Source organism: Lepisosteus platostomus, chromosome 6, assembly GCF_059453375.1.
Source record: "Lepisosteus platostomus isolate fLepPlt1 chromosome 6, fLepPlt1.hap1, whole genome shotgun sequence".
In the NCBI taxonomy this organism is placed as follows: Eukaryota; Metazoa; Chordata; class Actinopteri; order Semionotiformes; family Lepisosteidae; genus Lepisosteus; species Lepisosteus platostomus.
The window spans coordinates 5,854,853-5,882,150 of NC_142616.1; the positions used below are offsets into that span (position 1 = coordinate 5,854,853).

Here is a 27,298-nt window from a genome sequence, read left to right on the forward strand (position 1 = left end):
AACAAAAATCGCTCCATCAATCAATCCCTCGTCCCTCCCCCTCCCACCCTCAGTTAATGAAAGAAAAGTGATTTTATCAACTTGAATTAAAAACAGAATATACAACATACAGTATGGGCTCCCCCAAATATCCCACACTGCAAACTCTTAGTCATTTTCTCTCCACATACAACCAAACCAGAAAAAATATAAAACTGTATATACAACTCTTTCCTCCCAATGATTTTATCAATATTTTACTCCTCTCCCTTCCCTGCTTTTATTTTCTCTTCCCTTACCCCTTTCCTTCCTCTTTCTCTTTTCTTCTGTGTCTCCTTTTCCCTTCATTTTAATTTTATTTTAGTTTTTCTTTCCACCTTTGGAATATTGTTTCATTCAAGATTCCAAGACACACCCAGCTCAGACCAGTCCTGTGTCCTAAAACTTCAGTTCAATTGACCTTTGTCTCTATGCACATATACTGTACGCCGATACCTTGCTGCTAATATAATCAGATCTGCGCCTTTGTTTGTGTAGATATCAGGTTGAAGGAGAGGCTGAACAAGTGTACATTTTGTGGTTTACCTCTGTATGGAATACCTAAGAATGTGCCATTGTTAACAAGCCATGCAATTAACCTATTTAATGATCATTCGAAAACAAGGGTGTGTGCAACTATATGACAATGCTGACGTGTCAAGTAGAGTTCTTCTCATAGCTTTGTGTTGGGGTGAAATACCTCTCTTTTAATCATAGGAGTCTGGTTCAACGGCAAGTCATTCCATTGATATTGTAGAACGTTTAAAGATAAATGAAGACATTAGAATATAACATCCATCCTCTCGAGTGATGTGACTGTTGGAGCTGGGTTCAGTTCTTCGCCTTGTGCTTCAGTCTGTGTGGAGTTTGCATGTTCCCCCCTTCCCCTGTGTTTCCCCGTCTCGCACCCTCTGGGGTCAGATCTGCCAGCAGAGGGACAGAGCAGTTGCTCTCTCAGTCCTGTCCGGTTTCCTGTACTCACAACTATACTCTCCTATACTCTTAGTTCTGCCCGGTGTCCTGTACTCACAACTATGCTCTCAGTCCTGTCTGGTGACCTGTACTCACAACTATACTCTCCTATACTCTCAGTCCTGTCCGGTGTTCTGCACTCACAACTATACTCTGTCCTGTCCAGTGACCTGTACTCACAACTATACTCTCAGTCCTGTCTGGTGACCTGTACTCACAACTATACTCTCCTATACTTTCAGTCCTGACCGGTGTCCTATCCTCACAACTATACTCTCCAGTACTTTCAGTCCTGTCCAGTGTCCTGCACTTACAACTATACTATCCTATACTCTTAGTCTTGTGCGGTGTCCTGTACTCACAAATATACTCTCAGTCCTGTCCAGTGTCCTGTACTCACACATATACTCTCCTATACTCTCAATCCTGTCCAGTGTCCTATGCGCGCACATATACTCTCAGTCCTGTCCGGTGTCCTGTACTCACAACTATACTCTCTGTCCTGTCCAGTGTCCTATCCTCACAACTATACTCTCCAGTACTCTCAGTCCTGCCCAGTGTCCTGTACTCACAACTTTACTCTCCTATACTCTCAGTCCTGTCCTCTCAACTATACTCTCCAGTTCTCTCAGTCCTGTCCGGTGTCCTTTACTCACAACTTTACTCTCTGTCCTGTCCTCCTAACTATAATCTCCAGTACTCTCAGTCCTGTCTTCATAGCTATACTCTCCTATACTCTCAGTCCTGTCCAGGTTCAAATCACAAAATAATGGAGAGCTGAATTGTGGTCCATGGCTGGGAAAATATGTTTCGCCTCACGTGAGCATCCAGCGTCCTCTCAAGACAGACAAGTGTGCACCGTGCAGCAGAGTGGGAGGCCTCTCTTCCTCTGCAGGCTGAAACGCCGTCATGTGTTGAAGATGTTCCTGTTCAAGGCTTGCTTGTTTTATTGTGAATGTGAGTGGGAAACCACAACATCCGTGAGTCACTTCAGAAACTGCAGCAGCATCGTGGCTGCTGCTGCTCTCTGTGGACTGCCGGCCCGGTTCTCATCATCATCATCATCATCATCATCATCATTATCAAACACTCAGACCTATGGCAACAGGTACGTTGCTCGTTCTATCCATCTTTGTCCCGATTGACGTAGATTAATGGTACAGGACCAGCGGGCTGTAGATCAAGGCAGTGCTTTTACTTTCGCTTTGCGATCAGCAGGTTGCTTCTGTCTCCCCGGATGATCGGGAGGGCCGTCCGTTCCGGTTTCGCAGCCAGAGAATCGAGGCAGAGACGCATAGTAAAAATGCCCCAAAAAATGTTTTTATTCTTTTTACAACTCGCCCCTTTTGAAACAGGAAGTCCGCATGCCGGCTTCTGCGAGGTTACGACAGGAGGGGAAGTGGGGGGGGGGTGATGGGGAAATGGTGAGAGCCAAGCTGCAGTTTCTCCGGCAGCTCCCCGTCCTTCGGCTCCGGCAGGGCCCGCGGGCTGAGTTCTGGTCACTGTGTGGGCTGAGGCCGGGCTGTTGGGGCGGCCGGTCACTGTGTGTGTGGGGAGCGATGGCGGCTGTAGGTTCGGGGTTTGGCTGTGAGGAGGACTTGAATTCGTTCAGCAGAGGGTCGGCCCGTTCCTTGCTGGCTCTCGGGGGTCAGGATTGTCTGGAAGCCGGAAAGCCACACGGATATTGATGGGACAAAACAGGCCCAGGGGTGTAGCCAGGGTGGCAGCTGCTACCCCTAAATATGGCTTTGCCACCCCAGTTGCCACCTCATATTAGTCGTTACGTACAATCCCATATTGTCTGAAATTTAACAACAAATTTTCTAAGAGTGAAAATAATAATAATGATTATTCCTTACATTTATAGAGCACTTTTCTGGACACTCCACTCAGAGCTCTTTGCAGGTCATGGGGATCCCCTCCACCCCCACTAGTGTGTCCCCCCACCTGGATGAAGCTCCAGTCTGCTCACACACAGCAGTCCTCAGTGGGGAGGAGAGCAGAGTGATGAAGCCAGTTCAGGGATGGGGGTTATTAGGTGGCCATGATGGGTAAAGACCAGGGGGAAATTTGGCCAGGGCACCGGGGTGACACCCCTACTCTTTTCGAGAGACGCCCTGGGATTTTTAATGACCACAGAGAGTCAGGACCTCGGTTTTGTCTCATCTAAAGGACAGCACCTTTTTTACAGTAGAGTGTTCCCATCACTACAGTGGGGCATGAGAACTCACGCAGACTGCAGGGTGAGCCCCCCTACTGGCCCCACTAACACCTCTCCCAGCAGCAGCCTCAGCTCTCCCAGGAGTCTCCCATCCAGGTACTGACCAGGCTCACACTGCGGAGCTCCAGTGGGGCTGCCAGTGCTGAGCTGGAGGGTGATACACTTGCTGGCCAACAGGCCAGGTCTTGGCAAATATGTGGCAATATTTTCCCGTGTGGCTCAGTGACAGTTGTGCGAGACTTTGTAGAAACAAGTCAGAGCACCTGTCTCTTTCCATTTCTACAATAGTGCACGCATATTTTTTATTGCGTGAGCAGGCCTTTAACATTAACAAACATTAACAAAAATTGTCACCAAATAACATTGAGGATTATGTGATATTGAGTATTTTGAGTTGTTATTGTACTTTATTTGGTAAAAGCTCTTTAAGATGACAAACCTATCCCTGTGAGAAAGTATAGGGTTTCTTTCCTGACGTCTGTTGTGAGTATTAGTGTGAGATGGGGTGACCAGTGTAACTCGTGCAGAGGAGATTAGCAGAGCACCTGTTACAGAGGGCAAATCATATCGTTTGAAAATACCAGCGCACAGAGCGGCACCGTATCACTTGCGTAAAGGAGATACGCTCTGTGACAGGGAGCCTTAGTGAACGCCGGTTCGAGCCGATGAGTTCCCCAGGTTGACAAGAGACCCCCGGCGTGAGGCCAGCGGGGGCTGACGACGAGGGCGTCTCTCTTTAAAAAACGCGCTCGGGAGACGTCCAAAAGACGATGCGGCGCTCAGAGCGAAGGAAAAAGAAAGAATGTTTTAAAAAATCAGAAACAACGCTCTGTGAAAGCGAGGGGGGGGGGGGAGAATGATGCTCTTTGGGGAGAAAGGGGCCTGGGCTGTACAGCTCTTGGCCAACGTGCCGTGCAGCCCGGTGAGGAATTCTTACAACTGAGCCGAAGTCGGACTTTCACACGGCTGTAGACGGGCTAACAGCAGAGCTTTAGGGAAATTATAAATACATGGAGCTCCACTGTGCCCCGACTCCTATATCCTATATACTGTACATCTGTGTGTGACTAGGTGGATAACTGTGTACTGACACAGATTCTAAAATGGGTTGGGAAAGACCCCAGGCTCCAGATCCTGACATCGGGATGATTATTGGCTTATTGGGCCTCCGAAAAGAGAAAATCCTTTGTGGATCAACTGACCCGCCATAATTTCCCCTTTTTTCCCCCTAGATCCGGGACCAAGGCGGGCGGGGAGAGAGGGCAGCGAAGCCGTAGCTCCCCAGCTGGGCCAGCGCAGCCCCTCCGGCCTGAGGGTGATGCTGATGGGGAGGGCGGGGGCCGGGAAGACCGCCGCTGCCAACACCATCCTGGGAAAGGTGGAGACGTCGTCCGAGGACGGCCGGTCCCAGGTTACCCAGGGCTGCGTGAAGAGGATCGGGACCGTGGCCGGGAGGAGGATCGTGCTGATCGACAGCCCCGATTTGCTCGGCTCTGAGACCTGGCCAAAGGAGACCGGCAGCGAGATCCGGATGTGCATGCTGCAGCCCAATCTGGGGCCCCACGTCTTCCTCCTGGTGCTGCAGATCGGGGATTTCAGATCCGGAGAGGAGGAGGCCCTCCAGATCATGAAAGACATCTTCGGCGAGACTTGCCGGAACTACACGCTCGTCCTCTTCACCCACGGGGACCGGCTCGGGGAGGAGACCATCGAGCGGTACCTCAGGGGGCAGCCCGGGGGCTTGCAGAAGCTCCTGCACCAGTGCGGTAGGCGGTACCACGTCTTCAATAACGAGGACATGGGGAACCGCCGACAGGTGGAGGAGCTGCTGGGGAAAATCGACGAGATGTGGAGGAGGAGCTCTCGGCACGGACAGGACTCGGAGGAGAGGCTCGCGGACAAAGCGCAGGAGACAGCCGTGGAAGTGAGCACTCCTGTGTCGCGGCCCAGCTCTCTGCCCAGGAGGGCGGTGGGAAAACGGGGCAGTAGGTTGGAGTCGATAAAGAGAGGGTTTGACTTCAGCAGAGGGAGGATCCAGAGAGAAGTAAAGGGAAAGCCGCAGGGCCGGGAGGAGGAAGTGAGGCCGAAGCGTGCCGAGGGCTCTCGGGAAGAAGGGACGGAGATGGCTGGTGGCCGAGAGGAACCGCAGAGCCGGGACGAGCTGGAAAACGAGCCGGGAGGATCCCCGAGGTCGGACCGGCAAGGGGAACAGGCGGAGGGAGGGGGGAGACCGGGAAAAAACAGTGAGAGCGAGGCGAGAACATTGATCCCACAGCGGAGCAGGAAATGGGATAGAGGGATCGTCGCAGAGGAGAAGGAGAAGGACAGAGAAGGCAAGGCAGGAGAAGACAAGGAGACACTAGCCAAGATGCAGGGGGCAGAGGTGAGGGAGAACACTGAAAGGAAAATGTGGGTGGACACTCCACAACACACCGAGGAAAGAATAAAACTGGGAGCTGGGATGGAACCAATATGGAACACAACAAGACAGGAGACACAACCGTCATGTGAAGACCTGAAGAGGGAAATGGAGCTCAGAGTGAAAGAAGAACTAAGGGCTCAGTATGAAGAAGAGTTCAGAAAGAAAAAGAGAGAACTGAGGGAGCAATATGAGGACAGGCAGAAGAGGAGAGAGACTGAGCTGAGAGAGCAGTATGAAGAGAGAGAGAAGAGTAGAGAGACAGAGCTGAGAGAGGAGCAGAGGAGAGGAGCAGAGAGACACCAGGAGGAACAGGCTCAGAGAGAGAGGGAGCTCACAGAGGGATTTCTGAAAGAGATGGAGGAATGGAGGCAGAAGTGTGAAGACCTGCAGAGGGAAATGGAGGAGATAAAAGAGAGAACCAAAGAGGAACAGCCCAGAATAGAAGAACTAAGGGCTCAGTATGAAGAGGAGATTATCAGGAGAGAGACTGAGCTGAGAGAGCAGTATGAAGAGAGAGAGAAGAGGAGAGAGACAGAGCTGAGAGAGGAGCAGAGGAGAGGAGCAGAGAGACACCAGGAGGAACAGGCTCAGAGAGAGAGGGAGCTCACACAGGGATTTCTGAAAGAGATGGAGGAATGGAGACAGAAATATGAAGACCTGCAGAGGGAAATGCAGGCAGAGAAAGAGATGTCAGCACAAGAGCTTTACAGGAGAGCAGAACAAATCGAGATGATGACCAAGAGTTTAGCTAAAGAGAAAATTAGGACAGAGAGACACCAGGAGGAACAGGCTCAGAGAGAGAGGGAGCTCACAGAGGGATTTCTGAAAGGGACGGAGGAATGGAGGCAGAAGTGTGAAGACCTGCAGAGGGAAATGGAGGAGATGAAAGAGAGAACCAATGAAGAAAAGCTCAGAATAGAAGAACTAAGGGCTCAGTATGAAGAGGAGATTAGCAGGAGAGAGACTGAGCTGAGAGAGCAATATGAAGAGAGAGAGAAGAGGAGAGAAATGGAGTTGAATCTTAAACTGGGAGAAATGGAGAAGGAAGGAGCAGCTATCGGGGACCAGCGGGAAGATCATCTGCAGGAGAAAGAGAGAGACATCAGGCAGGAAGATAGCAAGCAAATAGAGGAACTGAAACTCATGAAGTATGAGCTGCAGAGAAAGATGGAGACAGGGAGACAGAGGGCTGTGGAGGAGCTGGACAGCATAGCAGAGGAAACTCAGTCCAAGTCCAGAAAGGACAGTCCTACACAAGGCAAAGAGCTGGACCTGCAGGGTGAAGAGGAGCTCAGCCCAGGAGAGATACAGGGGGACATGCAGAGAGAGGAGGAGAGTGGAGGAGAGAAGGAACTGGAACGACAGCTGGAAGCGATGATGAGAGATTGGAAAGACCTGGAGCAGAGACACGGAGAATTCCAGAGAAGGGAAAAACTCCTGGAGAAGAGTCTGGAAGAGAAGGTCAGGAAATTTGATACAATGAAGCCATTGGATCAGGTCAAAGAGAAAGAAATCGAAGAGGAGAGGACAACATGGGCAGAGGAAGTCTTTAATAGAGCAAAAGAGCTGAAAGAGTTGTGGGAAGAATTATACAAAGTGAAAGAACGAGAGACGGAAGAAAAACAAAGGGAGAGGGAGAAAGCTTTACAGGAAAAGCAAAACGCAGAACAGAAGAAGATGAAGGAGCAGCACAAAAACGAGCTGGAGGAGATGCAAAGGAAAGTGGAGGAAGAGACGTCCAGGGCAATTGAGAAAATGACACACAGTTTAGAAGCAGGTGTTAAAAGAGAGAGAGAGCTGAGTGAAGCCCTAGCCGAGCTGATGAAGGAATCAGAGGACCTGAGGCGGAAATTTGAAGCAGAGGAATGTCAGAGGACAAATGAAGGGGAAGAGATGTCAGCAGGGCAGAGAAGGACAGAGAAGGAGCTCCAGGAAGATCTGCGGAAGGAGGTGGAGGAGTTGACCAGGAAGCACGCAGAAGAGCTCAAGAGAGTGAGACTGAGGTGTGAGGAGGAGCATAGAGACAGAGCAGAGACACTGAGGCTTCAGCACCAGCAGGAGAGCAGCAGGCGAGAGACAGAACTGAGGAAGCAATACGAAGAGAGAGAGCTGAGAGAGGAGCACAGGAGAGGAGCAGAGAGACACCAGGAGGAGCAGGCACAGAGAGAGAGGGAGATTAAAGAGGGATTTCTGAAAGAAATGGAGGAATGGAGACAGAAATATGAAGACCTGAAGAGGGAAATGAAGGAGAGAACCAAAGAGGAACAACACAGAATAGAAGAAATAAGGGCTAAGTATGAACTGGAGATTATCAGGAAAGAGACTGAGCTGAGAGAGCAATATGAAGAGAGAGAGAAGAGGAGCGAGACAGAGCTGAGAGAAGAGCAGAGGAGAGAAGCAGAGAGACACCAGGAGGAACAGGCTCAGAGAGAGAGGGAGCTCACAGAGGGATTTCTGAAAGAAATGGAGAAATGGAGACGGAAGTGTGAAGACCTACAGAGAGAAATGGACGCAGAGAAAGAGCAGTCAGCACAAGAGCTTGACAGGAGAGCAAAGCAAATTGAGAAGATGACCGAGAGCTTAGCTGAAGACAATAGAAGGACAGAGAGGGAACTCAGGGAGGATTTCCAGAGGCAAATGGGTGAAATAACTCAGAAACATGAGCAGGAAATGGAAGAGTTAAGACAGAGATACGAGAGGGAGAAGGAGAGGGAAACAGAGCCCCTGAGAGAGACAATATCACAGGAGCAGTGCAGACTGGAACAAGAGCTAAGAGTCAAGTATGAAGAAGAGATTGGCAGGAGAGAGACAGAGATGAGAGAGGAGCAGAGGAGAGGAGCAGAGAGATACCAGGAGGAACAGGCTCAGAGAGAGAGGGAGCTCACAGAGGGATTTCTGAAAGGGACAGAGGAATGGAGGCAGAAGTGTGAAGACCTGCAGAGGGAAATGGAGGAGATGAAAGAGAGAACCAAAGAGGAACAGCTCGGAATGGAAGAAAAGCTGAGAGTCCAATATGAAGAGGAGATTAGCAGGCAAGAGATAGAGCTGAGAGAGCAGTATGAAGAGAGAGAGAAGAGGAGAGAGACAAAGCCGAGAGAGAAGCAGAGGAGAGGAGCAGAGAGACACCAGGAGGAACAGGCTCAGAGAGAGAGGGAGCTCACAGAGGGATTTCTGAAAGAATTGGAAGAATGGAAACAGAAATATGAAGACCTGCAGAGGGAAATGCAGGCAGAGAAAGAGCAGTCAGCACAAGAGCTTGACAGGAGAGCAGAGCAAATCGAGAAGATGACCGAGAGTTTAGCTGAAGAGAAAAGAAGGACAGTGAGACACCAGGAGGAACAGGCTCAGAGAGAGAGGGAGCTCACAGAGGGATTTCTGAAAGGGACAGAGGAATGGAGGCAGAAGTGTGAAGACCTGCAGAGGGAAATGAAGGAGATGAAAGACAGAACCAAAGAAGAAAAGCTCAGAATAGAAGAACTAAGGGCTCAGTATGAAGAGGAGATTATCAGGAGAGAGACTGAGCTGAGAGAGCAATATGAAGAGAGAGAGAAGAGGAGCGAGACAGAGCTGAGAGAGGAGCAGAGGAGAGGAGCAGAGAAACACCAGGAGGAACAGGCTCAGAGAAAGAGAAAGCTCAGAGAAGGATTTCCGAAAGAAATGGAAGAATGGAAACAGAAATATGAAGACCTGCAGAGGGAAATGCAGGCAGAGAAAGAGCAGTCAGCACAAGAGCTTGACAGGAGAGCAGAGCAAATCGAGAAGATGACCGAGAGTTTAGCTCAAGAGAAAAGAAGGACAGAGAGACACCAGGAGGAACAGGCTCAGAGAGAGAGGGAGCTCACAGAGGGCTTTCTGAAAGGGATGGAGGAATGGAGGCAGAAGTGTGAAGACCTGCAGAGGGAAATGGAGGAGATGAAAGAGCAGTCGGCACAGGAGCTTGACAGGAGAGCAGAGCAAATTGAGAAGATGACCGAGAGTTTAGCTGAAATGAAAAGGACAGAGAGGGAACTCAGGAAGGACCTCCAGAGCCAAACAGTAGAGATAACTGAGAAACATGAAGAGGAAATGGAAGAGTTAAGACAGAGATATGAGAGGGAGCAGGAGAGGGAAACAGAGCACCTGAGAGACACAATATCACAGGACCAGTGCAGACTGGAACAAGAGCTAAGAGTTAAGTATGAAGAAGAGATCAGTAGAAGAGAGAGAGAACTGAGAGAGCAATATGAAGAGAGAGAGAAGAGGAGAGAGACAGAGCTGAGACAGGAGCAGAGACAGAGTGAGCTCACAGAGGGGTTTCCGAAAGAAATAGAGGAATGGAAAAAAAAATATGAAGACCTGCAGAGGGAAATGCAGGCAGAGAAAGAGCAGTCAGCACAAGAGCTTGACAGGAGAGCAGAGCAAATCGAGAAGATGACCGAGAGTTTAGCTGAAGAGAAAAGAAGGACAGAGAGACACCAGGAGGAACAGGCTCAGAGAGAGAGGGAGCTCACAGAGGGCTTTCTGAAAGGGATGGAGGAATGGAGGCAGAAGTGTGAAGACCTGCAGAGGGAAATGGAGGAGATGAAAGACAGAACCAAAGAAGAAAAGCTCAGAATAGAAGAACTAAGGGCTCAGTATGAAGAGGAGATTATCAGGAGAGAGACTGAGCTCAGAGAGCAATATGGAGAGAGAGAGAAGAGGAGCGAGACAGAGCTGAGAGAGGAGCAGAGGAGAGGAGCAGAGAGACACCAGGAGGAACAGGCTCAGAGAGAGAGAGAGCTCAGAGAAGGATTTCTGAAAGAAATGGAAGAATGGAAACAGAAATATGATGACCTGCACAGGGAAATGCAGGCAGAGAAAGAGCAGTCAGCACAAGAGCTTGACAGGAGAGCAGAGCAAATCGAGAAGATGACCGAGAGTTTAGCTGAAGAGAATAGAAGGACAGTGAGACACCAGGAGGAACAGGCGCAGAGAGAGAGGGAGCTCACAGAGGGATTTCTGAAAGGGACGGAGGAATGGAGGCAGAAGTGTGAAGACCTGCAGAGGGAAATGGAGGAGATGAAAGACAGAACCAAAGAAGAAAATCTCAGAATAGAAGAACTAAGGGCTCAGTATGAAGAGGAGATTATCAGGAGAGAGACTGAGAAGAGAGAGCAATATGGAGAGAGAGAGAAGAGGAGCGAGACAGAGCTGAGAGAGGAGCAGAGGAGAGGAGCAGAGAGACACCAGGAGGAGCAGGCCCAGACAGAGAGGGAACTCAGGGAGGATTTCCAGAGGCAAATGGGTGAAATAACTCAGAAACATGAGCAGGAAATGGAAGAGTTAAGACAGAGATATGAGAGGGAGAAGGAGAGGGAAACAGAGCCCCTGAGAGAGACAATATCACAGGAGCAGTGCAGCCTGGAACAAGAGCTAAGAGTCAAGTATGAAGAAGAGATTGGCAGGAGAGAGACAGAGATGAGAGAGGAGCAGAGGAGAGGAGCAGAGAGATACCAGGAGGAACAGGCTCAGAGAGAGAGGGAGCTCACAGAGGGATTTCTGAAAGGGACGGAGGAATGGAGAACGAAGTGTGAAGACCTGCAGAGGGAAATGGAGGAGATGAAAGAGAGAACCAAAGAGGAACAGCTCGGAATGGAAGAAAAGCTGAGAGTCCAATATGAAGAGGAGATTAGCAGGCGAGAGATAGAGCTGAGAGAGCAGTATGAAGAGAGAGAGAAGAGGAGAGAGACAAAGCCGAGAGAGAAGCAGAGGAGAGGAGCAGAGAGACACCAGGAGGAACAGGCTCAGAGAGAGAGGGAGCTCACAGAGGGATTTCTGAAAGAATTGGAAGAATGGAAACAGAAATATGAAGACCTGCAGAGGGAAATGCAGGCAGAGAAAGAGCAGTCAGCACAAGAGCTTGACAGGAGAGCAGAGCAAATCGAGAAGATGACCGAGAGTTTAGCTGAAGAGAAAAGAAGGACAGTGAGACACCAGGAGGAACAGGCTCAGAGAGAGAGGGAGCTCACAGAGGGATTTCTGAAAGGGACAGAGGAATGGAGGCAGAAGTGTGAAGACCTGCAGAGGGAAATGGAGGAGATGAAAGACAGAACCAAAGAAGAAAAGCTCAGAGTAGAAGAACTAAGGGCTCAGTATGAAGAGGAGATTATCAGGAGAGAGACTGAGCTGAGAGAGCAATATGAAGAGAGAGAGAAGAGGAGAGAGACAGAGCTGAGAGAGGAGCAGAGGAGAGGAGCAGAGAAACACCAGGAGGAACAGGCTCAGAGAGAGAGAGAGCTCAGAGAAGGATTTCCGAAAGAAATGGAAGAATGGAAACAGAAATATGAAGACCTGCAGAGGGAAATGCAGGCAGAGAAAGAGCAGTCAGCACAAGAGCTTGACAGGAGAGCAGAGCAAATCGAGAAGATGACCGAGAGTTTAGCTCAAGAGAAAATAAGGACAGAGAGACACCAGGAGGAACAGGCTCAGAGAGAGAGGGAGCTCACAGAGGGCTTTCTGAAAGGGACGGAGGAATGGAGGCAGAAGTGTGAAGACCTGCAGAGGGAAATGGAGGAGATGAAAGAGCAGTCGGCACAGGAGCTTGACAGGAGAGCAGAGCAAATTGAGAAGATGACCGAGAGTTTAGCTGAAATGAAAAGGACAGAGAGGGAACTCAGGAAGGACCTCCAGAGCCAAACAGTAGAGATAACTGAGAAACATGAAGAGGAAATGGAAGAGTTAAGACAGAGATATGAGAGGGAGCAGGAGAGGGAAACAGAGCACCTGAGAGACACAATATCACAGGATCAGTGCAGACTGGAACAAGAGCTAAGAGTTAAGTATGAAGAAGAGATCAGTAGAAGAGAGAGAGAACTGAGAGAGCAATATGAAGAGAGAGAGAAGAGGAGAGAGACAGAGCTGAGACAGGAGCAGAGACAGAGTGAGCTCACAGAGGGGTTTCTGAAAGAAATAGAGGAATGGAAAAAAAAATATGAAGAACTGCAGAGGGAAATGCAGGCAGAGAAAGAGCAGTCAGCACAAGAGCTTGACAGGAGAGCAGAGCAAATCGAGAAGATGACCGAGAGTTTAGCTGAAGAGAAAAGAAGGACAGAGAGACACCAGGAGGAACAGGCTCAGAGAGAGAGGGAGCTCACAGAGGGCTTTCTGAAAGGGATGGAGGAATGGAGGCAGAAGTGTGAAGACCTGCAGAGGGAAATGGAGGAGATGAAAGACAGAACCAAAGAAGAAAAGCTCAGAATAGAAGAACTAAGGGCTCAGTATGAAGAGGAGATTCTCAGGAGAGAGACTGAGCTGAGAGAGCAATATGGAGAGAGAGAGAAGAGGAGCGAGACAGAGCTGAGAGAGGAGCAGAGGAGAGGAGCAGAGAGACACCAGGAGGAACAGGCTCAGAGAGAGAGAGAGCTCAGAGAAGGATTTCTGAAAGAAATGGAAGAATGGAAACAGAAATATGATGACCTGCAGAGGGAAATGCAGGCAGAGAAAGAGCAGTCAGCACAAGAGCTTGACAGGAGAGCAGAGCAAATCGAGAAGATGACCGAGAGTTTAGCTGAAGAGAATAGAAGGACAGTGAGACACCAGGAGGAACAGGCGCAGAGAGAGAGGGAGCTCACAGAGGGATTTCTGAAAGGGACGGAGGAATGGAGGCAGAAGTGTGAAGACCTGCAGAGGGAAATGGAGGAGATGAAATACAGAACCAAAGAAGAAAATCTCAGAATAGAAGAACTAAGGGCTCAGTATGAAGAGGAGATTATCAGGAGAGAGACTGAGCTGAGAGAGCAATATGGAGAGAGAGAGAAGAGGAGCGAGACAGAGCTGAGAGAGGAGCAGAGGAGAGGAGCAGAAAGACACCAGGAGGAGCAGGCCCAGACAGAGAGGGAACTCAGGGAGGATTTCCAGAGGCAAATGGGTGAAATAACTCAGAAACATGAGCAGGAAATGGAAGAGTTAAGACAGAGATATGAGAGGGAGAAGGAGAGGGAAACAGAGCCCCTGAGAGAGACAATATCACAGGAGCAGTGCAGACTGGAACAAGAGCTAAGAGTCAAGTATGAAGAAGAGATTGGCAGGAGAGAGACAGAGATGAGAGAGGAGCAGAGGAGAGGAGCAGAGAGATACCAGGAGGAACAGGCTCAGAGAGAGAGGGAGCTCACAGAGGGATTTCTGAAAGGGACGGAGGAATGGAGAACGAAGTGTGAAGACCTGCAGAGGGAAATGGAGGAGATGAAAGAGAGAACCAAAGAGGAACAGCTCGGAATGGAAGAAAAGCTGAGAGTCCAATATGAAGAGGAGATTAGCAGGCGAGAGATAGAGCTGAGAGAGCAGTATGAAGAGAGAGAGAAGAGGAGAGAGACAAAGCCGAGAGAGAAGCAGAGGAGAGGAGCAGAGAGACACCAGGAGGAACAGGCTCAGAGAGAGAGGGAGCTCACAGAGGGATTTCTGAAGGAATTGGAAGAATGGAAACAGAAATATGAAGACCTGCAGAGGGAAATGCAGGCAGAGAAAGAGCAGTCAGCACAAGAGCTTGACAGGAGAGCAGAGCAAATCGAGAAGATGACCGAGAGTTTAGCTGAAGAGAAAAGAAGGACAGTGAGACACCAGGAGGAACAGGCTCAGAGAGAGAGGGAGCTCACAGAGGGATTTCTGAAAGGGACAGAGGAATGGAGGCAGAAGTGTGAAGACCTGCAGAGGGAAATGGAGGAGATGAAAGACAGAACCAAAGATGAAAAACTCAGTATAGAAGAACTAAGGGCTCAGTATGAAGAGGAGATTATCAGGAGAGAGACTGAGCTGAGAGAGCAATATGGAGAGAGAGAGAAGAGGAGCGAGACAGAGCTGAGAGAGGAGCAGAGGAGAGGAGCAGAGAGACACCAGGAGGAGCAGGCCCAGACAGAGAGGGAACTCAGGGAGGATTTCCAGAGGCAAATGGGTGAAATAACTCAGAAACATGAGCAGGAAATGGCAGAGTTAAGACAGAGATATGAGAGGGAGAAGGAGAGAGAAACAGAGCCCCTGAGAGAGACAATATCACAGGAGCAGTGCAGACTGGAACAAGAGCTAAGAGTCAATTATGAAGAAGAGATTGGCAGGAGAGAGACAGAGCTGAGAGAGGATCAGAGGAGAGGAGCAGAGAGACACCAGGAGGAGCAGGCTCAGAGAGAGAGGGAGCTCACAGAGGGAATTCTGAAAGAGATGGTGGAATGGAAACAGAAATATGAAGAACTGCAGAGGGAAATGGAGGAGATGAAAAAGAGATCTACAGAGGGACAAAACAGGATGGAAGAGGAGCTGAGCTATGAAGAGCAGTTGAGCAGCAGAGAGAAAGAACTGAGGGAGCAACATCAATGGAGGGAGAAGAGGAGAGAAATGGAGATGAATCCTAAACTGGGAGAAACAGAGAAGGATGGAGCAGCGATCAGGGACCAGCGGGAAGATCAACTGCAGGAGAAAGAGAGAGACATCAGGGAGGAAGATAGCAAGCAAATAGAGGAACTGAAACTCATGAAGAGAGAGGAGGAGTGTGGAGGAGAGAAGGAACTGGAACGACAGCTGGAAGCGATGAGGAGAGGTTGGATTGACCTGGAGCAGAGACATGGAGAGCTCCAGAGCAGGGAAAAACTCCTGGAGAAGAGACTGGAAGAGAAGGTCAGGGAATTAGATGCACTAAAAAAGGAATGTAAAGGAAACAAGGACCAAAAGCTAGAGGAGGCAAAACAGTCATTAGCAGAGGAGAAAATAAAAATTGAGAGAGTCCTCAGCGAGCAGTTCCATCAGGAGATGGAGGAGTTGAAGCAGAAACACCAGAAAGAAATGGGGAGACTCCAAAGCACTCTGGACGAGCTCCTCAAATCTAAAACTGCACAAGAGGAACTGAGGACGAGCATTGAAGAACAGAAGACCCTCTTGATGAGAAAAGAAGACAAACTACAGCTGAAACAGAAAGCCGAGGAGGCCAAGAACGAAGTCTGGATGTTGCACAAGGAGACTGAGCTCGAGCGGGCCCGAGTGAAACGCCTCCAGGACAAGTATCAGAAGCAGTGTGAAGAAGCCAAGAAAGCCCGAATTAAGTATGAGGCAAGTTATCGGCAAGCGTGCGACCGAGTGAAAGACATCGAAAAGAAATATAAAGAAATGCTGGAGGAAAAGGAAGAGGTTCTGAGGAAGCTACAGAAGAAAGCGAAGGAGACGGAAGGTAAGGACCTGTGTGAGGACGATGAAAAGCGCAAGCAGGAAACAACAGCCATGGAAGACACTTTAGCAGAGGAGAAGAGCAGGATAGAGAGAGTCCTGAGAGAGGAGCTACGGAAGGAGATGGAGGAGTTGACCCAGAAACACGCAGAGGAGATGGAAAGGCAGAGACGGGAGGTGAAGCTGAGGTGTGAGGAGGAGCACAGAGACAGAGCAGAGATACTGAGGCTTCAGCACCAGCAGGAGAGCAGCAGGAGAGAGAGAGAACTGAGGGAGCAATATGAAGAGAGCGAGCTGAGAGAGGAGCAGAGGAGAGGGGCAGAGAGACACCAGGAGGAGCAGGCTCAGAGAGAGAGGGAGATTAAAGAGGGATTTCTGAAAGAGATGGAGGAATGGAGGCAGAAGTGCGAAGACCTGCAGAGGGAAATGGAGGAGATGAAAAAGAGATCTACAGAGGAACAGCGCAGAATGCAAGAAGAGCTGAGAGAGCACTATGAAGAGAGAGAGAAGAGGAGAGAGACAGAGCTGAAGACAAAACTGGAAGAAGCAGAGAGGGAAAGAGAAACAATCAGGGCCAGGTGTGACAAGGAACTGAATGAGAAAGACAGAGAGCTCAGGGAAGAACTGAAGGAATTAAAGCAGAAATACGAGGACAGAGGAGATGTTGAAGAACGTATTCCAAACCAAAGCTCACCGACATTGGAGAAGCTCACCAACACTGAAAACATGTGTGTAGCTCTTCAACAGGACTGCCAACGTCAGACTATGGCACTGGCTGATAAGGAAAACCGTCTGCGCTTCTTACAAAGCGAATTATTAAACTTACGGCAGCAGCAACAAGCGGAAATGGAGAAAGCTAAAGAGAAATATGACAGCAAATGTCGAGGGAAAGTAGCGGAGCTCAGAAAGAGGTTCGAGGAGGACCCCACAAAGAGGAAAGCCGTGCATCGTGATGAAGAGGAGAACGAGGAACGAGAAAGGCTTGAGAGGCTTTGCAGAGACATTAAGAGTTCGTACGAGGAGAAGCTGAAGAGAAAAGTGAAGGAGCTGGAGGAGAGGCACAAGGAGGAAGAGAGCAAGGTCACGCAGGAAATGGAGACGCTCAAAGGGGAAATCGCCTCTGAACGCCGGAAAACACAAATCATCCAGGAGAAGTATGAAGCGAAGTGCCAGGAACTCAAGAAGGCCAAAATGGACTATGATGCAAATTACAGAAAAGTCGTTGGCAGAGCAGATGACATCACGAAGAAATGGAAAGAAAAACTAGCAGTGGTGGAGGAGGAGCTTCCCCAACGTACTGAGCAGCTGAAGGATCTGAAGGGCGAGGTGAAGCCGAAGAGGGAGAGGGGCGCAGAATGGGGGAGAAGTGCTTCCCAGAAAGGAGACAGGACTGACAAAGGCCCTCCCCCAGGTAAGTTCAGAGAGAAATTTGATTCCGGTCCATTTCCTCATCTTGCCAAGCTTCTCTTCCCACCACCCTGTTTCACACTGCCGTTCAAGGAGGTGTGATGGTACTCTATATAGTATATAGTGTGTGCATTACAATAATAATAATAATTCCTTACACTTATATAGCGCAATTCTGGACACTCCACTCAGAGCTCTTTACAGGTAATGGGGACCTCTCCACCCCCACTAGTGTGTCCCCAGCAGGTCAAGTAGCTTTGAAAAGACACAAAGCCCCTATTCGCACCACTTGAAAGCTTGGCTTGTTCCCATTTAAATGGGTGGGTAAAGGGCAAGGCATTTCGGGAATATCATCTGGCAGGAAGACATTTTAAATTAATTGTATTTTAGTACAGATTTTGTTGCCAAGTTCTACCAAGGAAAATTCCTAAAAGAAGGAAAGATTTCTGTTAGCCTAAAATCTAACACTATTTTTTTTTCAAATCTGGTACACAAACAAACCTGTCAGACAGAGCGATCCATTTAATCCTGATTGATTATTTTGTCTGACGCAGGGCTGTCTGCGAGAGGCCCAGCTGAACCTTTGGCTGCCAGCATTTCCGAGCTGAGGCTGGTGCTGCTGGGGAGGACTGGAGCTGGGAAGAGTACCACAGGGAATCTCATCTTAGGAGGAAGAGAGTTCCATTCGGAAGTCGAGGGTTTGGCTGTGACCAAAGAGAGTGAGAAGAGGAGAGGGGAAGTGGCCGGGAGGCAGGTGGCAGTAGTGGACACTCCGGATTGGTTCCACAGTAGTTTTCCGAAGAAAGACACTGAGCTGGACGTCAGGCGATGTCTTAGCCTGACCTCTCCGGGGCCTCATGCTTTTCTGCTGCTGGTCCCCATCGGGAAGAATCCAAATGTCCAGAGATTAGCAGAGTCGCTGAGCTTTTTTGGGGAGACGGCCGAAAGTCACGCAATGATTCTGTTCACACGTGGGGAGGAACTGAAAGGCAAGACGCCCGAGGAGTTCATGCGACAAGGCGGCAGGGACCTCCGACGACTCGTGCAAAAGTGCGGACACAGGTGGCACGTTCTCCGTGCTGGTGAATCAGCCGACCGTGTTCAAGTCACAGGGCTCCTGGAGAAAATCGAGGAAATGCTGCAGGAAAGCCAGGGCAGTTTCTACAGCAATCTGAGGTACTGGGAGGTGGAAGAGAGCATCAGGGCGAGACAGAGGCAAATCATGAAGGAGAGATACGAAAGGGACCTGAACAGGAAGCAGGTGGAGCTGAAGGAGAAGTACCAGAGGGAGTACGAGGAGTGGGTGGAGGAAAATCTGAGGATCGATGAGAACGAGATGGAGGATCGAGAAGCATGGATTACAGAGCTGCAGGAAACAATTAAGGAAGAGAGGGACAGGAAGAGGATGGGAGCTTTGATGAGGGAACTCAGGCAATGCTGGGAGGAGGGGCAAAGGAGAGAGTACGAGGAAACCAGTCACTTGCAGCAGCTGGAAGTAATGCACTGGAAGGAGAGTTTGGGGAGATCCGGGATCAGTCTGCTGTGGACGGATTGGCGCAGACCCTACGAATTTAGGATAGGGAGTCAAGATGTTTGGGGAAGGGGACCGGAATGTGCGAGGAATGAGGAGATTTCCCAGGGGAGGAGGTGCTGGAGGAAGCGGGAGGAAAGCTACAGAAAACGCTGTGAGGACCGCTTCCGGGAAGAGATGGAAGAAGGTGTTCGGACTGAAAAGGAAAAGGCGAGGGAAGAGGCGGAAAGGTGCCACGATCTTCCGATCTTCCGGGAGCCGAGCAACACAACCAACAGCACCAAGGCTTCCAGAAAGATCGGAGTCCCAGATTACAGCTGGAAGATTGAACCACACATGAAGCTAAGAGAGCAGGAACCCTGGTAGAAAGTCATGAAAAGCTTGAGGACATTAAAAGGTTTACAAACTGAAGGAATGCTTATCATCTTGCCAGTGTCCATTAATCCCAGACCTCACCCAGCTGGTTCCTGAATGTACCCCAGGGGAGCCACCTTCCACAAAGGGGATTCATCACATGATGACTGGACAAAGTAAAAAGCCGATTGATCCGATTTCTAAGTGAGTGGAGCACAGACATTGATAAGGGACCTGAAATCATCGAACAGCTCCGTACAAAGTGGTAGGGTGGGACAAGGAAAGAGCAAGACAAGGGTGGTGCCAAGTGAGGATCCCTGGGGTCCGTTCCGATTCCCAGGAGGATCTATAAGAAACACAAGATATTTTGGGATGAGAAGATGATCTCCAGCCGGGCAACATTGTGCAGAATATTTAACATCTCCCAACACTTCTAGACCCTAAGTTTTAGATTTTCAAGCTTCAGGAACTTCCAGATAGCCATTTATGATCATTTACAGTGGGATAAATTGTTTACAGTGGAAATGATGGGACTTGATTGAATTTGTCAGTTTTTGCTGCTGTTCTTTAGATACATTCTTTCTAATGATTTGTCTGCTTGATCTTAAACTCAAGAGAAGGTGCTTAGCAAAGCTAACAATGGATGAAAAATGTTATATCAATATTCATATTTAATATCAATATCCATTTATAAGTAGTTCACGTGGGTAGCTGCATCAGCATTTGCAGTCTGCAATGTTTCGGCTGTGAAGCATTCTTCAGGTGTGGAAGAAGGCTTCATAGCCAAAATGTTGTGTTTTCTCTCTTCTCTTTGCAGCATGGAAGAAACCTATTACTAGTTCCTATCCATTTATAATATTGTTTGTTAGAATTTTTTTCTAAGTTTTTGAAAAAAATTATCTTTGTTGAAATGTTTTCTAGCACATAAAAATAAATTTGATATGCGAAAGATCCATCTGTTTTTTGCATGATTTTTAAAAACATGGCCTGTAAGACTATCTATAAGGAGAATGATTTGTTTGATATAATTTAAGGTAATAGGTGAGTTAAAGCTCATTTGGTTTCAGTGACCTGCAGATATCGGGCTCAGGTGATTAAAGTGTTGCCACCCTTAATTGTAGCTCAAACAAATGTCACAGTGAAAACTTAATCATTTTCTTCCCTTTCATCTTTTCCTTCTCCTCCTTTCTTCTTCTCCACCTCCTCCATTTTCTTCCTTCTCCAGCCTCTTCATCACCTCCTTAGTCATCTCCTCCTTCTTCTTCTTCAACATCCTTTTGTTGGCTGTGGTGCAAGAGCTCACCGTCATGCTGGCAAGCAAAGAGAAACAGCACCTCCTGCCCTCCTTGACATGCATATAGAGAAAGGATGGAGGAAGTGTTTGATAGGTTGGAAGGTTATTGGTGCCCACCTCAATCCCACAGAAACACAGCTGGAATTATCTGGAACCGTGGATCAGGAGGAGACTGTTCCCTTTGTCCTGGAGACTCCAATGTAGGAGAAAAGGGATTGGAGGGCTAAGCAGTGGTGGTGCTGTGGCTAAGGATTTCAGCCTGTGGCTGGAAGGTTGCCAGTTCGTATCCCATGCCTGGCAGAGGAATCCTACTCTGTTGACCCCCTGAGCAAGGCCCTTCACCCCAGCTGCTCCAGGGGCGCTGTATAAACGGCTGACCCTGCGCTCTGACCCCCACTTCTCTCCCTGTCTGTGTGTCTCATGGAGAACGAGCTGGGGTATGTGAAAAGATGAATTCCTAATGCAAGAGACTATATGGCCAATAAAGTGATCTTAATCTTAAAGGTTTCTTGATGGCTTTCTTCCCATCTCAGACACGAGCCACAACTGGGTTCAAGGTATACTTCGGGACCCAATTCACCCTGGCCACGATCTGTTTTCACCCCTGGGTTCTGGTAGGAGGTATCACAGTATCAGAACACTGATAAATAGTTTCAAAAACAGTTTCTTCCCCCAAGCACTATAAACATCTTAAATTAGCACCTGCACTTTAAGGTACTGTACTGTTTGCACTACAGCATGTCCTGTCTTTGCTGTAGACAATGTAAGGTCTATTGTCTAAATTTATTGTCCATGTCTGTTTGTCATTTGTGCCTGTTTTTATTTCCTCTCATGTTACTGGGTACAGCTGAATGAGCAAGCATTCCAATACACTTGGTGTATATGTCAAATAAAGAAATCTTGAATCTTGAATCTTGATAACCAATTTAATGTCTAATCAAGCTGTGGTTTCCAAATCTGAACAAGTTGCTAACTGAAAGGTGCTTCTAAATCCTACAGGAACCCAACAATCCTACAGAAGTATCAGGAATGCCCTCTCCTGGAATTCAGCGGTATGGAGATTCAGTGCAAGACAATATGATTTGTTTCTGAAGGATTGTCTTAGCGTGGCGTAGAGCTGTTCCAGTGTGAAAGGGCGTCTTTTCTCTCTTGCGTCTCTGTGTGCGTGACAGGAAGACTTTGACTGCGAGATGAAACCACACATCCGCCACACTTAAAAATGAAAGATCATCACAGCTTCTCTCAACAGTACTAAAACCTTTTCACTGCGACTGGTTCTTAAGAAATACGAAAGGATGGCGACTGAAGGTACCGTATATCTCATTTAACAGTCAGCTTGGTCGTTAGTTGTCTGACAGATGAATCGTGTTGTAGAGGAATGGGCTGCAGGTGAAACTGCTTTTACTTTCACTTTGAACACACCACACACTCTCGGATTCAGCATTTTTTATCTTGTATTTTTTAAAACAATCAACAAGGGACAAAATGTCACGATTCTCCTCAGATTTACTCAGCTTTACTCAGATTTACTCAGCTCGAGGTCCAATCATAAATGTTCATTTGAGCATTTGACCGTATGTGGCCGACAGATGCTGTCAGTTGAATTAAGGGTGAGAAGCAGTTCAACGGGACTGCGAGCGACAGACTATGGCACTGGCTGATAAGGAAAACCATCTGCTCTTCTTACAAAGCAAATTCTTAAACTTACAGCAGCAGCAGCAAGTGGAAATGGAGAACACTAAAGAGAAATATGACAGCAAATGTCGAGGGAAAGTAGCAGAGCTCAGAAAGAGGTTCGAGGAGGATCCCACAAAGAGGAAAGCCGTGCATTGTGATGAAGAGGAGAACGAGGAACGAGAAAGGCTTGAGAGGCTTTGCAGAGAGATTAAGAGGTCGTACGAGGAGAAGCTGAAGAGAAAAGTGAAGGAGCTGGAGGAGAGGTACAAGGAGGAAGAGAGCAAGGTCACGCAGGAAATGGAGACGCTCAAAGGGGAAATCGCCTCTGAACGCCGGAAAAAACAAATCATCCAGGAGAAGTATGAAGCGAAGTGCCAGGAACTCAAGAAGGCCAGAATGGACTATGATGCAAATTACAGAAAAGCCATTGGCAGAGCAGATGTCATCACTAAGAAATGGAAAGAAAAACTAGCAGTGGTGGAGGAGGAGCTTCGCCAACGTACTGAGCAGCTGAAGGATCTGAAAGGCGAGGTGAAGCCGAAGAGGGAGAGGGGCGCAGAACGGCGAAGAAGTGCTTCCCAGAAAGGAGACAGGACGGACAAAGGCCCTCCCCCAGGTAAGTTCATGAGAGAAATTCGATTCCGGTCCATTTCCTCATATTGCCGAGCTTCTCTTCCCACCACCCTGTTTCACACTGCCGTTCAAGGAGGTGTGATGGTACTCTATATAGTATATAGTGTGTCCATTACAATAATAATAATAATAATTCCTTACGCTTATATAGCGCAATTCTGGACACTCCACTCAGAGCTCTTTACAGGTAATGGGGATCCTCTCCACCCCCACCAGTGTGTCCCCAGCAGGTCAAGTAGCGTTGAAAAGACACAAAGCCCCTATTCGCACCACTTGAAAGCTTGGCTTGTTCCCATTTAATTGGGTGGGTAAAGGGCAAGGCATTTCGGGAATATCATCTGGCAGGAAAAAGACATTTTAAATTAATTGTATTTTAGTACAGATTTTGTTGCCAAGTTCTACCAAGTGTAAAAGCTTCAAGGAAAGTTCATAAAAGAAAGAAAGATTTCTGTTAGCCCAAAATCAAACACCATTTTTTTTTTCAAATCTGGTACACAAACAAACCTGTCGGACAGAGCGATCCATTTAATCCTGTTTGATTATTTTGTCTGACGCAGGGCTGTCTGCGAGAGGCCCAGCTGAACCTTTGGCTGCTGGGGTGTCCGAACTGAGGCTGGTGCTGCTGGGGAGGACTGGATCTGGGAAGAGCACCGCAGGGAACCTCATTCTGGGAAGAAGGGCATTCCGTTCGGAAGCCGAAGGTTCGGCTGTGACAAAAGAGAGCAAGAAGATGAGAGGGGAAGTGGCCGGGAGGCAGGTGGCAGTGGTAGACACTCCGGATTGGTTCCACAGTGGTTTTCCGAAGAAAGACACCGAGCTGGACATCAGGCGATGTGTTAGCCTGACCTCTCCGGGGCCTCATGCTTTTCTGCTGCTGGTCCCCATCAGGAAGAATCCAAATGTCCAGAGATTAGCCGAGTTGCTGAGCTTTTTCGGGGAAAAGGCCGAAAGTCACGCAATGATTCTGTTCACACGTGGGGAGGAACTGAAAGGCAAGACACCCGAGGAGTTCGTTCGACAAGGCGGCAGGGACCTCCAACGACTCGTCCAAAAGTACGGACGCAGGTGGCACGTTCTCTGTGCTGGCGAAACAGCCGACCGTGTTCAAGTCACGGGTCTTCTGGAGAAAATTGAGCAAATGCTGCAGGAAAGCCAGGGCAGTTTCTACAGCAATCTGAGGTACTGGGAGGTGGAAGAGAGCATCAGGGCCAGACAGAGGCAAATCATGAAGGAGAGATACGCGAGGGACCTGAACAGGAAGCAGGTGGAGCTGAAGGAGAAGTACCAGAGGGAGTACGAGGAGTGGGTGGAGGAAAACCTGAGGATCGATGAGAACGAGATGGAGGGTCGAGAAGCATGGATTACAGAGCTGCAGGAAAAAATTAAGGAAGAGAGGGACAGGAAGAGGATGGGAGCTTTGATGAGGGAACTCAGGGAGGAGAGGCAAAGGAGAGAGTACGAGGAAACCAGTCACTTGCAGCAGCTGGAAGTAATGCACCAGAAGGAGAGTTTGGGGAGATCCGGGATCAGTCTGCTGTGGACGGATTGGCGCAGACCCTACGAATTTAGGATAGGGAGTCAAGATGTTTGGGGAAGGGGACTGGAATGTGCGAGGAATGAGGAGATTTCCCAGGGGAGGAGGTGCTGGAGGAAGCGGGAGGAAAGCTACAGAAAACGCTGTGAGGACCGCTTCCGGGAAGAGATGGAAGAAGGTGTTCGGACTGAAAAGAAAAAGGCGAGGGAAGAGGCGGAAAGGGGCCACGATCTTCCGATCTTCCGGGAGCCGAGCAACACAACCAACAGCACCCAGGCTTCCAGAAAGATCGGAGTCCCAGATTACAGCTGGAAGATTGAACCACACATGAAGCTAAGAGAGCAGGAACCCTGGTAGAAAGTCATGAAAAGCTTGAGGACATTAAAAGGTTTACAAACTGAAGGAACGCTTATCATCTTGCCTGTGTCCATTAATCCCAGACCTCACCCAGCTGGTTCCTGAATATACCGCAGGGGAGCCACCTTCCACAAAGGGGATTCATCACATGATGACTGGACAAAGTAAAAAGCCGATTGATCCAATTTCTAAGTGAGTGGAGCACAGACATTGATTGATAAGGGACCTGAAATCATCGAACAGCTCCGTACAAAGGGGTAGGGTGGGACAAGGAAAGAGCAAGACAAGGATGGTGCCAAGTGAGGATCCCTGGGGTCCGTTCCGATTCCCAGGAGGATCTATAAGAAACACAAGATATTTTGGGATGAGAAGAGGATCTCTAGCCGGGCAACATTGTGCAGAATATTTAACATCTGCCACCACTTCTAGACCCTAAGTTTTAGATTTTCAAGCTTCAGGAACTTTCAGCCATTTATGATCATTTACAGTGGGATAGATCGTTTACAGTGGAAATGATGGGATTGATTGAATTTGTCAGTTTTTGCTGCTGTTCTTTAGATACATTCTTTCTAATGATTTGTCTGCTTTATCTTAAACCAAGAGAAGGTGCTTAGCAAAGCTAAAAAATGGATTAAATATTTTATATCAATATCCATTTATAAGTAATTCAGGTGTGTAGCTGCGTCAGCATGTGCAGTCTGCAATGTTTCGGCTGTGAAACCTTCTTCAGGTGTGGAAGAAAGCTGAAGAAGGCTTGAAGAGCCGAAACGTTGTGTTTTCTCTCTTCTCTTTGCAGCATGGAAGAAACCTATTACTAGTTCCTATCCATTTATAATATTGTTTGTTAGAATTTTGTTGTAAGTTTTTGAAAATAATTGTCTTTGTTGAAGTGTTTTCTAGCACATAAAAATAAATTTTGTATGCAAAAGCTCCATCTGTTTTTTGCATGATTTTTGAAAAACATGGCCTGTAAGACTATCTATAAGGAGAACAATTTGTTTGTTATAATTTAAGGTAATAGGTGAGTTAAAGCTCATTTGGTTTCAGTGACCTGCAGATAATGGGCTCAGGTGATTAAAGTGTTGCCACCCTTAATTGTAGCTCAAACAAATGTCACAGTGAAAACTTAATCATTTTCTTCCCTTTCATCTTTTCCTTCTCCTCCTTTCTTCTTCTCCACCTCCTCCATTTTCTTCCTTCTCCAGCCTCTTCATCACCTCCTTAGTCATCTCCTCCTCCTTCTTCTTCAACATCTTTTTGTTGGCTGTGGTGCAAGAGCTCACCGTCATGCTGCCAAGCAGAGAAGAACAGCACCTCCTGGCCTCCTTGACATGCATATAGAGAAAGGATAAAGGAAGTGTTTGATAGGTTGGAAGGTTATTTGTGCCCACTCAGAATCCCACAGAAACACCGCTGGAATTATCTGGAACCGTGGATCAAGAGGAGACTGTTCCCTTTGTCCTGGAGACTCCAATGTTGTAACGAACAGTTCTTTCCGGACCCTATGCGGACGACACAGTCCGACGAAGTGGGGAAACACTAGGGAAACGTCACGCAGGAAAACGGGGCTGAAGACAGGGGGGCGTGTCCAAGGTGCGCTGGTGCACGGGGGAGGTGTGGCCGAGGCGAACAATCCAAGAGTAATCCTTAGGGAAAATCCAAAACACACGAGTAAGTCCAAAACCAGGAGATCCATCAGAACAAGAATTAAAAACCACGAAGGCCGGGTCGGAACCGGCGGACGGGGAACAGGAACGGGAACCGAGGTTAAAACCTTAACGGGACCAGGCGCTTCCTGGTCCCGGACTCGCACGATATGGAAATCAGATGCAGAGCCCGGAAGAGCGTCAGCGCCTGGCTTTTAAGGTGGGCAGGGAATGGGAAACAGGTCCAGAGAATGAAGTCTTTAGTGAAAGGGCTGGAGCACCCTTAAGGAGGGGGGACTATAATCGTGACAAATGTAGGAGAAAAGGGATTGGAGGGCTAGGCAGTGAAGTGGTGCTTTGGCTAAGGATTTGAGGCTGTGGCTGGAAGGTTGCCAGTTCGTATCCCATGCCTGGCAGAGCAATCCTACTCCGTTGACCCCCTGAGCAAGGCCCTTCACCCCAGCTGCTCCAGGGGTGCTGTATAAATGGCTGACCCTGCGCTCTGACCCCCCGCTTCTCTCCCCGTCTGTGTGTCTCATGGAGAACAAACTGGGGTATGTGAAAAGATGAATTCCTAATGCAAGAGACTGTATATGGCCAATAAAGTGATCTTAATCTTAAAGGTTTCTTGATGGCTTTCTTCCCATCTCAGACATGAGTACATGAGCCACAACTGGGTTCGAGGAATACTTCGGGACCCAATTCACCCTGGCCATGATCTGTTTTCACCACTGGGTTCTGGAAGGAGGTATCACAGTATCAGAACACTGATAAATAGTTTCAAAAACAGTTTCTTCCCCCAAGCACCATAAACATCTTAAATTAGCACCTGTACTTTAAGGTACTGTTTACAGTATGTCCTGTCTTGGCTGTAGACAATGTAAGGTCTATTGTCTAAATTTATTGTCCATGTCTGTTTGTCATTTGTGCCTGTTTTTATTCCTCTCATGTTACTGGGTACAGCTGAACAAGCAAGCATTCCAATACACTTGGTGTATATGTCAAATAAAGAAATCTTGAATCTTGAATCTTGATAACCAATTTAATGTCTAATCAAGCTGTGGTTTC

At 48.3% G+C, this 27,298-nt stretch overlaps 2 protein-coding genes across 2 annotated transcripts in view; both read left to right on the forward strand.

Moving 5' to 3' along the window:
* Window positions 1-950: 950 nt before the first annotated feature.
* The window catches only part of LOC148659754 (uncharacterized), a 33,176-nt gene continuing 6,828 nt past the window's right edge, over window positions 951-27,298 (forward strand). The window contains exons 1-5 of the mRNA XM_088638128.1: window positions 951-2,098; window positions 4,444-17,208; window positions 17,759-19,097; window positions 20,315-20,402; window positions 21,610-21,691. Coding sequence (XP_088494254.1) covers window positions 2,089-2,098; window positions 4,444-17,208; window positions 17,759-19,097; window positions 20,315-20,402; window positions 21,610-21,691 — 14,284 coding nt within the window. The 5' untranslated portion in view covers window positions 951-2,088. The remainder of the gene's footprint in view (window positions 2,099-4,443; window positions 17,209-17,758; window positions 19,098-20,314; window positions 20,403-21,609; window positions 21,692-27,298) is intronic.
* LOC148659755 (uncharacterized) lies at window positions 22,000-25,512 on the forward strand. Its single transcript, XM_088633893.1, has 2 exons — window positions 22,000-22,676; window positions 23,251-25,512. Exons 1-2 carry the CDS (start codon window positions 22,031-22,033, stop codon window positions 24,582-24,584), a joined length of 1,980 nt encoding a protein of 659 aa, XP_088490019.1. The 5' UTR covers window positions 22,000-22,030; the 3' UTR covers window positions 24,585-25,512.

Bases quoted from the DNA above. Each gene is read 5' to 3' on its own strand.
- LOC148659755 (XM_088633893.1), top strand. From the start codon at position 22,031: ATGGCACTGGCTGATAAGGAAAACCATCTGCTCTTCTTACAAAGCAAA. The intron at 22,677-23,250 runs GTAAGTTCATGA...TGTCTGACGCAG, and splicing joins GGACAAAGGCCCTCCCCCAG to GGCTGTCTGCGAGAGGCCCA.